This window comes from Danio aesculapii, chromosome 18 (genome assembly GCF_903798145.1).
Source record: "Danio aesculapii chromosome 18, fDanAes4.1, whole genome shotgun sequence".
Taxonomy (NCBI): domain Eukaryota; kingdom Metazoa; phylum Chordata; class Actinopteri; order Cypriniformes; family Danionidae; genus Danio; species Danio aesculapii.
In genome coordinates this window covers 18558236-18575027 of record NC_079452.1, presented here as the reverse complement: position 1 = coordinate 18575027, position 16792 = coordinate 18558236, and the positions used below count along the sequence as shown (strand labels likewise).

At 37.0% G+C, this 16792-nt stretch overlaps 1 protein-coding gene across 1 annotated transcript in view; it reads left to right on the top strand.

Moving 5' to 3' along the window:
• The window catches only part of dner (delta/notch-like EGF repeat containing), a 63316-nt gene that overhangs the window by 20503 nt on the left and 26021 nt on the right, over positions 1–16792 (top strand). The window contains exons 4-7 of the mRNA XM_056478627.1: positions 472–635; positions 4928–5076; positions 5209–5362; positions 14340–14453. Coding sequence (XP_056334602.1) covers positions 472–635; positions 4928–5076; positions 5209–5362; positions 14340–14453 — 581 coding nt within the window. The remainder of the gene's footprint in view (positions 1–471; positions 636–4927; positions 5077–5208; positions 5363–14339; positions 14454–16792) is intronic.

The following is a 16792-nucleotide window of genomic DNA, read 5'->3' as shown; positions in this document are numbered from 1 at the left end:
TAATTCAGGGGGGCTAATTCTGACTTCAACTGTATGTATAAGTATGTGTTATGTAATATGTCAAATTAACCACAGCTGCAATGGGAATATTAGCTCTGAATTCAAATGCATTTTAAGTGAATGTAATTTTCATATAATCCTGATTTTTTAAAATTTTATTATTATTATTATTATTATTATTTTGGCAAACAACAAACAATATGAAAAAGTTGCATCTAGTTAATACTGAATTGAATAAGTTTGGGATGCATCAGATATTAAATAAGATGCATGGATGAGATTCTTCCATACAAATATGGATTTCAGTATTTTCCGAGCTCCCTGTAATTTGCCTAAAACCATTTTTTTTGAGAGGGGGGGGGGGGGGGGTCTCAAAAGATACAATCTGTTTTTTCCCCCTTGTAAAATATTGAAGTTGTGTTTTATTGTTTAACTGAACTTTGCTCTCTATCTGTCTCTCTCTGTCTATAGGCTGGTTGGTAATGTTAGTGGTTCCGCGGTGCTGTGGCGTGTGGGTGAGTTTGGTTATGAGCAGTGCTCGGTTGCTGACGGCACAATCATGTGGTTCCAGCAGAGCGCCGAGGGTCTGGTGCTGTCCGATCAGTCCCTGCCGCTGGGACACAACTACTTCATCAGTATGTCTGCATTCTCACCCGTGTGTCTGTTATGTTGAGGAAGTGTTATGCAGGCACACATATTGCCTTTGAAACATCCTTGTGTATAATTATTCCAGACGCACTAATGAGAGAATTTTTCTTTGACACCGTCTGGTTTTGTGCAGCCAACAAAGTCTGTCCTTGAGCGCCACTGCAATCTGTGTGCGCGCGCGCGTGTGTACACTTATCTGTATGTGTTTATATCGAGATTCGGTTTTTATGTTGCTCAACCACTGATGACATTTCTTTTCAATTGAAAATAAAAATGTTGTCATATAGATCACAAAATGAAAACTATAAATATAAAATGGTGTCCATGTTTTAGACAACACAATCAAAGTCGACTTCAGAAGATTTATGACCAGTATTTGATATTTTCAATCACAGCAAATGAAAGCATTTGTTGTTTTGGCCAATTGAATTTTTCAGCCCAAAATTGTGCTAAATGTCTATATTTTTAATTACATCAGAACTTATAGAGTTAAATAATTATCAACATTTTATTAAAATGCACACCTAATAAATCTTAATACATTTTTGACCTGTGTATATTTAATTAAAATAATTAATAGAATAAAAACTTCAAAAAATGTTTCATATGTTTAATTATGTTAATATATATATATATAATTTATATATATTGGACTTGTGGGGGAAACCCACGCGAACGGGGAGAACATGCAAACTCCACACAGAAATGCCAAATGCCAACTGCTCGAACCAGCAACCTTCTTACTGTGAGGCTTTTGTGCTACCAACTGCACCACCATGATGCCCTATGTATATATATATATATATATATATATATATATATATATATATATATATATATATATATATATACACACACACACACACACACACACGCGCACACACACACACACACACATTTGAAATCAGAATAATTAGCCCCCCTTTGAATTTCTTTTTCTTTTTGAAATATTTCCCAAATAATGTTTACCAGAGCAAGGAAATTTTCACAGTATGTCTGATAATATTTTTTCTTCTGGAGAATTTCTTCTCATTTGTTTTATTTCGGCTAGAATATTTTTAGCCCAAATTTTTTGTCAAAATTATTAGCCCCTTTAAGCTTTATTTTTTTCGATTGTCTTCAGAACAATATTTAGAACTAATATATAGAACAATATATAGAACTAATTAACCTAACCTGCCTAGTTACCCTAATTAACCTAGTTACTTTAAATGTCACTTTAAGCTGTATAGAAGCGTTTTGAAAAATATCTAGTCAAATATTATTTACTGTCATCATGACAAAGATAAAATAAATCAGTTATTAGAAATGAGTTATTAAAACTATTATGTTTAGAAATGTGTTGAAGAAATCTTCTCTCCGTTTTTAAAATTAACAGGGGGGCTAATAATTCTGAAAATGTATTTATTTTATTATTTATTTATTTACTTTTACATAAACATAATGGTGATATAATTAAACATAATGGTGACATAATTAAACATACTGATGAACTTCTACCAAAGTAAATTATTGAATTGTAAGATTATATTTAAGAATGTGTCACTATTTAAAACAGCAATATATCTTTTAAGGAATATTATAATTGTTAATTGTTCATGAATTGCTAACTTTTTTCCTGTTTAAGATTATTAATGTCACGATCACCAGCGATCTAATCCTTGCAGATCGCTGGAGAACTACACATCTGTGACTGAACTGGACTACACATACCATTATGCACCTCACACACACCAGTTCCCGATTCCCCCTGATTACTCATCATAGACTGATTACCTGGACTTTATATTCACCTCTCTCACACACGAAGACACTTTGCTGAGACCTTTTTGCCTGTGGCTCTTCCCATGTTCGCGTGGTGTTACGTGCCTCCCCTATGTAGGGTCAGGGAAACACGCAACAATTTAACTTAAAGGGGAAAAATAAAAATTAACAACTTAAATTTAGCCAAATTATAAAATTAATTAGAGGCCAATTTTGATAATAGAAACTATAAGAAAATAATAAAAAAAACTAAAGCGTAGGGCAGCCAACAATAATCATCCTTCTCCTGTCCCAGCACTCAAACAACAACTCACACCAAATCCAATGTCAAAAAAAAGAAGTACATTTATTAACAGATTAATAAATAATCAATGATCTATGGTAAAAAAAAAATAGGTCAGGAGGGGATAATGCCAAAACAACAAACAAAAGATCTAACTGAATGAGGAAGCCATTTTCTAAACTCTCAAAAGAAAATTAAAAAGAAAAAAACTAAGATCTTACCTTGCTCCCTCTCTATCAGAAACAGGAGAAAAATAAATGTATTTAAACAAAAAGTGATATCCTCCTCTGTACAGCTCCAAAAACTTGAAACAAAACCAACAAGATAAAGTATAAAAAAAACAATGGGATTTTAAAGTGAAAATTTCACTATTGTTCACAAACAACAAGATTTTTTTTATATTACAACCATAGACTGTAAAATATATGGACGTAGCATCCGTGACGTCACCCATAGGTTTCTGAAGAGCGCAAAAGAAGCTACAAGTAGGCGCGGCCAACCGTCGCCATTTTGTTCGCGCGTCATCGCACCCACGGCGGGATACCAAACAAGGGCAAAGAGGCGGAGAGTGAGCGGAGCCTGCTGGCACTTTGCTTAGACCTGGCAGACAGACTTTACTTTGGGAGAAACGCTTGATACTTTATTACCTGCAACTCGTTTGTGTTCTGACCACATGTGCTTGGCTGTACACTATATCAATAAAGTGTTTAGACTTTTAAAAACACTGTAGTAATACATTGAGCCACTAAACATTGTTCTTATGATGTTTTTTCTACAGGAGAAAAACGTGAATTACTTCCAAACACTTCAAATATAGTCTGTGTTAGTAAATGCAAGACTATTGATGAAATCCAGCATAACACTGTATGATAACGCTTCATATGACTGTTTTAGAGCCTACAGCTAATCAATCTGTCACATTCTGGAGTGCTTTACGGGTCTAAAGAAAAATATTAATGATAAATGATCTTAAATAAAACAAATACATTTATAGAGACGGTATACAAGTGTATAACTTTACTCACATGGGAAACGGAGGCAACGTGAATGGTTTGTGAGCACAATTAAGTGCACACAGCATCCCATATCATCTGATAATTGTAAGAAATAGGTCCAAAAGGCATCTGACTGTGTAAAGCCACAAAAACAAACAAAAATACGATGAATATGCCGAGATCAGTGGCTAATCTGCCGGATTCAGCTGAGGTGAAGTGATGCGACCAGCGAGACCTAGCTGTCACTCAAGTGGCCACGCCCTTAATTATGCAAACTTAATATAACCTAATATAAAGGAAATGGATGAGTTATAAAAAAATTCACCCCCCTCACAGTTGTCATGGAGGGTAATATTAGCTATATAAACCAAAATCGTTCTTTGTACCAGGCTGTAAACACCTTTTTTTTCTGCTGTAAAGTTGGCCATTCTAACAGTGGGCTCAATTGCAATTTGCTCTATTATGGAGCCAGGACTAGCGGAATTTTGACAAATTGCAGTTTCAGTTACTTCCGTATTGGCTTCCCGAGGGAGAGCGGGAGGTTGCCGCTTGATTACAACTAGTATACCAAGCACAAAAGCTAGTCTGGGGCAGGGGAAACAAATGAGAGCAGCCTTCACTAACTAGTGTTTGGCACAATCTCTCTTTGTTCTCTACTGCCGCATGCCCCAACCACTTAATTGCCAACAGGTGAGACAACGTAGAATGAGAGAGAGTGAGAGAGAGAACACAAAAGCAACAATAAACCCCCCCACAGGGTGGCAGTGTACCACATTTGAGACCACATTTCAAATGCACACATACATTTTTTCGTTTACAACCTTTATATGCAACAGTGGGTTTCCCTCGGGTAATTATCACCCAAGATAACCTTAGTTTACACTTCTCACATGGCGATAAGCAGGGGAGTTCTCGAGACCTACCTGAGCTCAAACTCCCCTCTCGCCCTTTTAACGGGAGGGAGCCCCGGGCTCGAGGATATTACAAGCTCAGGGCTCTCTCCTGGGACAGCGTGCCAATTACGCTTTATTGATTATCAGCTAAGTGTGAACTCTTGGAACCAATAATTAGAAGCAAACCTTCAAAATAAACAATGCAAATACAATCAAATGACAATAGCAAGTGAATAGCAACACCCTGGCAACTATCCTGGTGGCTCTTTTTTTTTAATCAACTTATTCTTTTATTCTTTTCTTGACTATTGATTCAGTTGTTATTTTCCCTCCACATACTCTAGGTGTTCTTCATGTTGGCTCTCCCTCTGGTCCAGAGGTCACTTTGAGGCTTCATCTCCTGGTCAAAACCAATAACTGCATGGAGCCCGGCAGCGCATTCAGTGACCCGCAATGCTCTGGGAAAGGCAAATGCGTCACCCAGTCCTCCGTGGTAATGACCTCACATCATAATGAGCCTTATTTCCTCTTTTTAGTCAACTGAAAGCCTGAATCTGTGCTGCAGTTTTCCTCTCAGAAGTGCTGATGTAACTGCAGTGTTTTCTGTCATCCGATTGGCTCACAGGACACGTTTTACTGCCGGTGTGATGATGGTTATTCTGGGATCTTCTGCGAGGAGTTTGACGCCTGTCATCTGAAGCCCTGTGAAAACAACGGCTCCTGTGCTGACCTCAGACAGAGAGATGAAGGACAAAACTACACCTGTACCTGTCAGACAGGTGTGTCGCTGTTTGTGTGTGTGTGTGTGATTTCCACAGATTTTTAGCCCATCACTGAGTCTATTTATTGACTTGTGTAAATTTATATTTATTCAGTTTTTACATTTATTTCAGTAATATTATTGACTAATATGAAACTGTTCATGTGATTTATTTACAATACAGTTAGTAAAGTCATATTTTCAGTAGATCTATTATATGAGAGACTTGCTTTGTGTACCAAATAAGTGGAACTAATTGGATTTGCATTGTAAACATTAAATAAAATTTAGGTATCAATTTATATTTCATATATTAAGTTTTTAGTTATGATACTCCCAAAATCATTTTAAATCTGCAGATTATTTACAAAATTCTGCACTGAAATAGCAAAAAAATGTCCACAGATTCTGTCTGGTCCTACTTTTGGGGACCAAATGTCCTCAGAAGTATAGCAATCTCAATCAGTTTTGACATTGTTGTAACAATTGTTTGGCCCCCATGAGGAAAATGTAAAAATGCAGATTGTTTGCTGTTAGGGGGTTGGGTTTAGGGGTAGGGAGATACAATATACAGTTTGTACAGTATAAAAATCATTACGTCAATGGGAAACCCTTATAACTATAGTGCAAGAATGTGTGTGTGTGTGTGTGTGTGTCTTTGTTTGATTGTTTGTTTGATAAAGTGTACATATTTAGCCTCAGCAATAATATCATAATTGTATTGTTGTTTTAATGATGTGTGAGTAGATTTATCTAATATGTCACTCATTAGGCAAAAACAAATAAATCTATCTATCTATCTATCTATCTATCTATCTATCTATCTATCTATCTATCTATCTATCTATCTATCTATCTATCTATCTATCTATCTATCTATCTATCTATCTATCTATCTATCTATCTATCTATCTATCTATCTATCTATCTATCTATATACATATATATACATGTATATATATATATATATATATATACATGTGTATATATATATATATATATGTATATATATATATATATATATATATATATATATATATATATATGTATATATATATATATATATATATATATATATATATATATATATATATATATACATATATACATACATACATATATATATATATATATATATATATATATATATATATATATATTTATATATTTATATAAAACCACCCCCCATGACAGCTGAGCGGGACTCTGTAAAATAAACCCTGAAACTCTGACCAATGTGAGGAGAGTTTACTCACACATGACTTGTTTTAGCTCTTTTGGTCCGTTTAGAAACTTTGCCGTGTGAAAGCGAACCGCACCAAGAGCAAAGAGCAACAATGTAATAATTTTAATCCCTGTTTTGGAACAAATGAATCGATTCACAGGTGTGAAAGCACCCTTAACTTTAGTCTTCAGCATCACATGATCTTTCAGAAATCATTTTAATGCTGATTTGATGAACAAGAAACATTTCCATATAATTCTAGATGTTAAAAGCAGTTGTGTTGCATCATATTTTTATGTAAACTGATTTTTTTCTAGATTATTTGAAGATAAGCATGCTAGATTTCGGAATCTATTTTAACGATCTAGGCACAAAGTCTAAAGCGGATAGCGCAAAAGCATTAAGGCCATGTCCGAACACACTTTTTGATATTTTAAGGATGGAAAAAATGGTTTGTGCTGCAGCGCATGGTCTAACAGGGTTGAGCTTATTTTCTTAATGAGTTCTGGATGTGTTTTGAGCATAATGTGGATTAAACCAATGAGAGTCTCATCTCCCATTCGCTTTAAGAGTCAGTTGCATCACGCCATGGCACGTTTGCTATTTACATGGCGGAATATGTAAGTGGAAAAACTGAACGCTTCACTAGTAAGAAAACAGTTAAACAGACCATCTGCAGCACAAGGATAAAGAATGAGCCTCCTCCATTCAGCCACTTTACTTTCTCTTTACTTTACTTTCGTGGATAAAGAAAATGGTGTTGTACGCACTCCACTGAAGACATCCATTAGCCTACATATTTATCTTCGTTTGTTAAGCACAAAGATTTGTTTCAAAACTATTTCTAAATTCAGTTCTAATATCCAGAAATGAATAAATGAACAATATTTAGAGCAGCTTTTAGTTGGTCAATGGTGCAGTTTATTTCAGTACCTCAAAATAGCAAAACACCAACAATGTGCCTTAACAGACCTCCTTTTCACACCAGCACACCCATAATTCCACAAAGTGATGCAAATAGATTTGCTTTTTAAACAACGTGTTGCAAAATGTGAAAATTACTGTTGCGCTGGTCTGAAAATAGCAACAAATCGCGCCAAACACGTCTTGCACCTTGTTGCGCCAGATGTATGATAGGGCCCTTAATGTTAGGAATTTTACGATGCTCTTAACACAGGTTAGTTTAGGTTCTACACTAAAAAAAAAAGGGTCATTGCAAATTGTTGCAAGCAATATATATAAGCTGAATTTAAACAAATTAAGTTGAGCATTACCAAATTTGATTTGTTTGTTTAAATTCAGCCCAAATAAACAGTTTGCAACCACGTACCTTAAAAAAAATATAAATCCAATGAATAATTTTTTTCAGTGTACACAAATATTCATAATAAAACTATTCATAATTCACTCTTTGAATAAATTTGCATTGCATAAATCTAGCAAAAAAAAAAAGCAATGACCTTATGATTTCTGCATAGATGCATTTGCTGTCAGAGAAGAATGGAGTTTAACCTTGGGCTCAATGCTTTGAGTTTTAATAAAGATGCTTTAAATGGAAAGATGGAAATAAATAGGAAACGAAGAACAAAATAAAGGGTGAGCAAGAGACATGAAGGTCGCGGATGAACAAACGCCTTTCATCATGTAAATGAAGATTATTTTCAGCCTGTTATTTAAGCAGCAACTGTGCCTTTTTAAGAAATGTTGTCTTGAACATGCTAATTGTGAAGCGTATCTGTTAGAGGAACGAGTGCAAAAACACAAATACACAAACAAACAGGGTTTACTGCTCCGTCCACTTCTGTAAGAGGATTACGGAGAACACAGGAGGCCATAAATGATGTTAATTAGCTGTGTTGTAAGAAAAGCACATAGCCTGCTTTGGCCGACTGAGTTGTGCTGGTTTATAACTGAAAGCTTTGTTAAAGGTTTTTAAATCTGAAGGAAAGGAACAGATTGTGTTTACTGGGACCCATTCGGGAGGTTTTGTTGACCTTATGAGGACCAAATGTCTCCACAAGCAATATAAAAACCTGAAATCATCAACATCACAGGAAAACAGCAATAGAAAATACAAAAATGGCATTTTGTGAGGGTTAGTTTTAGGGATAAAAACTCTCAAATAAAAAAATTCAGTGGTTATTATTATTATTGTTGTTGTTGTTTTGTAATGTTTTTATAATGTTGGCAAGATTGCAAAGAAATCATAATTTAGAAGCAATAGGCTCCTTTCTGTCCAGTTTTAGAGAATCTTTTTGAAACACTCAGGCCATGTCTACAGTAATAGATCTATATTTAACATGCATGTTTTTCTCATCATTTTGGCCTTCCACTGTTTTCGGCAACGGGAAATGTATGGATAAAGTTGATAAAAACAGGGGCTGTTGAAAATGATGATGACGTTTGCGCTGCGTTAACCAATCAGGAGGAAACGATTGAAAACATGGCAACACTTTATTTTAAGTAACAATTCACACTTAAAATAAGCACATAGCCTGCTTTTTCCGACTGATTTGTGCTGGTTTATAACTGAAGGCTTTGTTAAAGTTTTTTTAATCTGAAGGAAAGGAACAGATTGTGTTTACCTGGAGCCATTCGGGGGGTTTTGTCAACATTATGAGGACCAAATGTCTCCACAAGCAATAAAAAAACCTGAAATCATCAACATCACAGGAAAACAGCAACAGAAAATACAAAGAATGAGTTTTTAAGGCAGTTAATAAGCCATTTACCACTGGCTTATTAACTGTCTATTATTAAGATATCGACAGTTTATTAGTACTTATAAAGTATGATCTTACTTTACATCCCTAATACCTAAACCCTACAACAACTAAACTAACTATTAACAAGCAGCTAATTAGAAGTTTATTGAGCTAAAAATCTTTGCAATGGTTTTTAGTGTGGATTGCACATTAAAATAAAGTGTGACTATAACATTAGTGTGGTTATAGAGTGTTTTTAGATGGACATGCTGTTTACTGGGAGCCATTTGGGAGGTTTTTCTATATTACGAAGACCAAGCATTGTAAAAACTGAAGTCATCAACATCACACAAGCCACACAACAGCAACAAAAAATACACATATTTTGTGAGGGTTAGTTTCAGGGATAAAAACTCTCAAATAAAAATGTGGAAATGTTTTTTTTTTATTATTATGTAATGCTCTCTGATGAACATTTATGTCAGCAAGTTTGTAAAGAACTGATCATTTAGAAGTAATACAGTGGGCTATTTTATGTCTTGTTATCCATGACTCTCAGGACATGTCCACACAAACATGTTTTTGTTTAAAAATGCATATTTTTCTTATCATTATAGCCAAAGAGCTTAGAATGACCTAGAGGCGACACTCAATAGAACGTTCCATTGCAACAGCAGCGCCCAGCAACAGCCCTGTGACTCCGCCATTTTGGAGTGAAAGTGATCGGCTGTCCTTTGGATCTTTTTGCTGACTCGATGGCAAGCAGCTGCTTTGTTTTATATTTATTAATTTAAAAAGCGCATTAAAGCTGAGATACAACCTGAAAGACGACAAAACAACACTTACTATCACAATCATCAGCACTTATAATACTTTATTTTACAGACTTATGATATGCTGCTGTTCTATTGGAGTTTTCATTCCAAAATTGCTGCCGCGCCATCTAGTGGCTGTTTCCCAAATCGCACTAGAGTGTTGCCTCTTGGTGATTCTATGCTCTTTGTTATGGCCTTCCTTTATTAGGCATGAAATTGTATCTTTTTGAAGATCCTAAAGTGGATAAATTTGGACTGAAAACAGGGGCTTTTGAAAATGATGATTCATTTTAGCAACCCAGGCTCATTCTGAAAACGTAGTCCCGTGGACGTTTCTGGAGACTGCGAAATACGTAGGTGCATAAGGCAGCATTTAATTTTTTTTAAGTGAACGCTGCGGGGCGGTGTGACGCCGTTCCTTTTGGCGCTTGCCGGCTGGCCGCTCGCCTCCGTGTGGAGGGCTTTCCCGCTGCAACCAGTTTGTCCGGTTAGCTCTTCGTGTACTTTGGCGGACTAGAGGCGCAGAGAGGGCCTGACCACGACGACGACGACCGGGTTCGAGTCCGGGGAAGAGCGGTTCCAGAAATCAGGTAAGAAAACAAAAACAAAATCCAAAAAATAAAGCGAACAAGTTCGTCACAGGGTGAGAACGTGGTCAAAATCCGAAAACGTGGTAAAAATCGGACGAGGGCTTTTCTTTTTCTGGACGGCTTTTGTGAATCGTCGTTGGTTGGGTTTAGGGATGGAGGAGGGTGGGTCAGCCGATTGGCCGGTCGCACGGTCAATCATTCTGTCATCCAGGCGGAAGGTCGTTCGACAGCGGCCTCTAGCGGGTTTACGCGAGAACGTCGTGGGAAAAAGCGTGCACAGCGGCCTCTCGCGGATTCACAAAAACAAAAACTGCAAAAATACGTATCTCCCGAGACGTATTTCGCGGTCTCCAGAAACGTCCACAGCACTACGTTCTCAGAATGAGCCTGGGTTGCATTTTAGTCATGTCTGCATGTTTTAGTCATGTTTGCATTTACCACTGGCTTCTTATCTGTCTATTACTAAGATATTAACTGTTTATTAGCACTTTTACATCCCTAATCCAACCATATCCAATAGCAAAACAAAACTACTACATTACTAACTATTATTAGGCAGCTAATTGCTAGTTTATTGAGCTAAGTTTGTTAGTGTGAATTTATTTGTTTATTTTTTCAGTTTAGTCTTTATTTCAGAGGTCTCCACAGCGGAATGAACCGCCAACTGTTCCGGCATATGTTTTACGCAGTGGATGCTCTTCCAGCTGCAACTCATCACTGGGAAACGCCCATACACACTCATTCACACACACACAAACACACACACACACACACGCACACACACACACTTACACATACACTATGGCCTATTTAGTTCATCCAGTTCACCTATAGCACTTGTGTTTGGACTGTGGCGTAAAGCGGAGCACCCGGAGGAAACTCCACACAGAAATGCCAACTGGCCCAGCCGGGACTCAAACCAGAGACCTTCTTGCTGTGAGGTGACACTGCTAACCACTGAGCCACCGTGCTGCCCAATTTAAATTAAAATAAAGTGTGAGCGACATTAGTGTGGATGCAGAATAATTTATTCCCATTAGCGTAGACGTAGCCTTGGTTTTGGTAGATGTGCCGTTTTCTTTGAAGCAAACACCCAGTGCTTTGATTGGCCCACTGTTTTGCATATTAAAATAATAGATGGATGCTGGCTTTGATGTACTCTGAGAAACAATATGGGTCACTTGGGTTAAAAATGCATCAACCGTATACATCAAACAATATGTGGATGAAAGGGGAAATAATAGTTAAAACATTTTGACTCATACTTGTGTTTTGCGAATTACTGTCGGGATCCAGTATTTTCAGTAATGCATCAAAATGGGTGTTTTTTAAACAAATTAACCTGACAAATAAACGATGTATCATATATATCATTTTTATAATGAGACAAGCAACTTTGGGTTTAATAAAAGCTGTTTTTAGACTAAAAATAAGATATTTTTCGAGCGTTTCGGTACAATGACAAATTATATGTCAGAAATTGGGCAGCACGGTGGCTCAGTGGTTAGCACAGTCGCATCACGGCAAGAAGGTCGCTAGTTCGAATCCCAGCTGGGTCAGTTGGCATGTCTGTGTGGAGTTTTCATGTTCTCCCCGTGTTGTCGTGGGTTTCCTCTGGGTGCTCCGGATTCCCACACAGTCCAAACACATGCGCTATAGGGGAATTGGCTGTAGTGTATGAGACTATGTGTAAATGTGAGTGTATGGGTGTTTCCCAGTACTGGGTTGCAGCTGGAAGGGCATCCACTGTGTAAAACATATGCTGGAATAGTTGCCGGTTCATTCCGCTGTTGTGACCCCTGATAATCAGGGACTAAGCTGAAGGGAAATGAATGAATGTCAGAGGAAATCTGAATACTAATTTTATGGCAGATTAATGTATTGTTGGCTGTATATTTAAAAACAAATGGTTGTTCATGTTCAATTTGGAGATTATAGACTATTAGCCTTTTCATCCACTACAACTAAAATGCACTTTCATTTGTTTTACTTTTAATGTTCTTTATCTATTTGCATTTGTAGATTTAAATTGTTTTTTTTTATCCTCCTGCACTGACTTCAGTCTTTGCTTCATTATCACTTACATGACTCTTATTCCTATCTACATTCTGAACGTTTTTACAGAACAGTTTGATGTAAAATATCTGTTAACAGCATTTTCTCATTTATGGAGTGATAAAAAGATAAATCTGTCTCTGTCAAAGTGCTGGCTCAACAGAATGAAACAAGAATCTTGAACTTGAGCTTCACCCAGTGTTCAGATCTGCATTCTGCAAAGTACCTATTTAATTATTTAATGATTATTTGCATGTCAGAAACATTTCAGGAACAAATAAAGATATATATCTTATATATATATATGGTGAAGCCGCCATTAAATAAAAATGAACGGTTCTTATTTTTATGTAATATTGTGGAATTTATCTTAAATTATTTAAAAATAATTGTAAATAATTAATCTAAATAAAAAATATTTAGAGAAATTATAAATATTTAAAAATAGACACTGTCCTTATAAACAAACTGCATAGTTGCAATCTACTACATTCTCGACTAAAAAAGCCTCAAAAGTGCATTATATTGCCCAAAAGTAGTAATATTTGTCAAACTGTAGAGTGTCTTCTGCTTGTTGCTGTATGTTGGTGGAGTAATACACAAGGGTGACAGGTGAAGAGGCTGGTTGAGTGCTGTTACTGGCAGAATATCACTTGGCTATCAAGAAATATATATATATATAGATGTGTGTGTGTGTATATATGTATATGTGTGTGTGTGTGTATGTATATGTATAATATGTATATATATATATATATATATATATATATATATATATATATATATATATATATATATATATAAAAAGAATTTGGAGTTTAATTTCTGTGCCATGAGATTTATTTAGTTTTATATTTACTCCATTAAATTACTTACTAAGTAACTGGGTTTTTCTGTACTTTTCAGACAGAATGGTAATTTAAATACAATTGTAATGAGGTAATTAGTATTTAATTATTTTTGTGAAGTAACTTAACCCTAGATTGCTCATAATCTATTAGCAAAACATAGGGAAACCACAACTATCCAATCAATTCATCATAGACAAAATTAAGTCTCCCCTCTCGTTTATTGTTGTTCAAAAACAAGGCAAAAATGAAATCAAAACTAACTATACTGATTTTGTTAGCTCACATTGCTAGTTTTGTGCTGAACAATTCATCTGTGCATGTCATCAAGAAAAAAAATTGTTCTAATCTTTAATTAAAATCTGAAAATGCACTTCCTAAATTCTCAGATTACATCTGTCTGAGGTTTTGGGCAGGGCTAACATACTTAGCCACGCCCCTCCAGCTGTCAGTTTTGACAACAAACAGAAATGGTAACCAGGAGGAGTCTGTTAGGTTGTAATAACTCTCCCCAAACCCATTTCCTGATCTTTTTGAATGAAATACTTACTTTACATCCAATCAGCTTGCAGTAGAAAAACAAGCCACGCCCCACTGTTTTCTCATTTAATAATCCGTTTCTCCAGGAACTGCATCACAGTACGACAAAAAAACAGTCGCAGCTTCTGTTTCATGCAGACTTTAACTGTTTTACCCTATTTACCTGATTCAAATGGGTTCAAATGAGGGTAATAAATCAATCTGTGTGCGTGTTTCAGGTTTTGAAGGAGAGCGCTGTCAGTCATTGGTGGATCACTGTGTTTCTGGACCCTGCAGGAACGGAGCCACTTGCTCCAGCAGCCTTGAAGGACCTCACTGCTACTGTGCTGAAGGTACTTACACTATTAATAGCCTCTTCTCGTGAAAATCACGTCCAACACGATCAAATCTGTTATGTGTTCAGCCCTGTGTGTGTGTTTGCAAGTGTACGCGTGTGTTAAGCTTGAATTGTCCTGATTCGTGCTCTATTTCTGCTCGCTCTCTCTAAGTGTGTCAGAGAGTTGCTTATTTTAAACTCTCTTGCTTTCTTCCAATTAATCGTGAAACGCAGCCCAGCGCCGCCCCCTCTCTCTCTGGAGGGCTGTACCTTCAGCGATAGCTCTTTCTCTAACCAGGGCAGCCTCGCAGTCAGCAGATAGAACCGGGACGCTTCCTGAAGAAGCAGTTCGGGGAGGAAATATGATTGGAGTCTCTTGAACTCTTAGGGCAGAAATGCACTCGTAGGCTGAAATATTGGTGCTGGAAATCCTTCAAAATGGCTGTATTTGAATCCAGTGCTTTTAAGGGGTAAAAAGCGATTCGATTTTGGATAAAGTGCTTGAGACTGCTTGAAAACGTAACTGTGTTGATTTCATAATAGTTAATCGTACTTAGGGCAACGCAGTGGCGCAGTAGGTACTGCTGTCGCCTCACAGCAAGAAAGTCGCTGGTTCGAGCCACGGCTGGGTCAGTTGGTGTTTCTGTGTGGAGTTTGCATGTTCTCCCTGCGTTCGCGTGGGTTTCCTCCAGGTGCTCCGGTTTCCCCCACAGTCCAAAGACATGTGATACAGGTTAATTGGGTAGGCTAAATTGTCCATAGTGTATGTGTGTGAAGAAGTGTGTATGTGTTTCCCAGTGATGGGTTGCAGCTGGAAGGTCATCCGCTGTGTAAAACAAATGCTGAATGAGTTGGCGGTTCATTCCGCTGCGGCGACCCCAGATTAATAAAGGGACTAAGCCGAAAAGAAAATGGATGAATGAATGACTGAATAATCGTACTTAATACAGTAGGTGATAATCAATCTTTTTGCTTTTGCGTAAAATGAAAACAAAAGGCATGGAGGGTAAATGTGGAGCTGCTTTTATCATTGGTGTCTGAACACAAAGTTGTATGTTAAACGCTGCTACAATGACAGTTGAAGTGGAGAGTAGCAAATAGGATTTGATGGTGAGTTTTATTTCACTTTTCTAGCGCCATCTAATGTCAGGGCGGGATTTTGCGCATTCACTCTGCTCAACTCTGATGAAAGTCACCTGGGTTTGAATGCAGAAAAACGTCTTGCAAAACGCTGACGATAAACATGAGTGAATAGCGCCCTGGTGGGTACAAGCCTTTACACCTTGACAGCCCGCCAAAACCTACCCATACCACCAAACCTGTCCCTAATCCTACTCATATTCCACCTCAAAAAATGTTCTGCAATACATTATCAACACTGTTCATAATTGTATTTATTTTTGGATTCAATTCTTTTGGGTGATCTTTTATGTGAAGCTGCTTTGACACAATCTACATTGTAAACGCGCTATAAAAATAAAGGTAAATTGAATTAAATTGAATTGAATGCAAGTACATAGTAGTTAAGGCAACCTAATATAAAGTGGAACCTTATTTTTTATTACACTGTACTATAATACTACAACAAGAAGCATCGGATATCCTTTGAAGTATGTAAATATGTCATTTCGCACACTTGTAAAGTGCTGGCGAAGTTTAAAAATGCTCCTAAAAAGTGCTTGAATGGTGCTTAAGTTTGTCTTTGGAGTCTAAAAACCCTGAATATTAATCTTGTGGTGCAGACTGGCATCACAAGTCGCTGTTTGAAACACAAGGAATGCTGAAACAATAAGCAAAGTGCCACCATTAGCACTTTTTTAATTAGTGGCACAGCTCAAGGTACAGATTTCCATTTTCTAACAGCCACAAGAGGCAGTTAATAACTGTTTCTGCATCTCGAGGCTGAAATATCTATTCAGACTCTAGAAGGTGATAGAAAGAACAGCATGGAGCAATGAAATGCTGGAATGTAAACTTTTAGTTAGTACCAACCGAGCAACGCCACAGCCTACCTGAGTATTGTTGCTGACCATGTCGATCCCTTAATGACCACTGTGTATCCTTCGTCTGATGGCTACTTCCAGCAGGATAACACACCATGTCATAAAGCGCAAATCATCTCAGACTGGTTTCTTGAACATGTCAATGAGTTCACTGTACTCAAATGGCCTCCACAGTCATCAGACCTCAATCCAGTAGAGCACCTTTGGGATGTGGTGGAACGGAAGAGTCACGTCATGGATGTGAAGCCGACAAATCCGCAGCAAGTGCGTGATGCTATCATGTCAATAAGGACCAAAATCTTGGGGTAATATTTCCGGTACCTTGTTGAATCATTGCCACGAAGGATTGAGG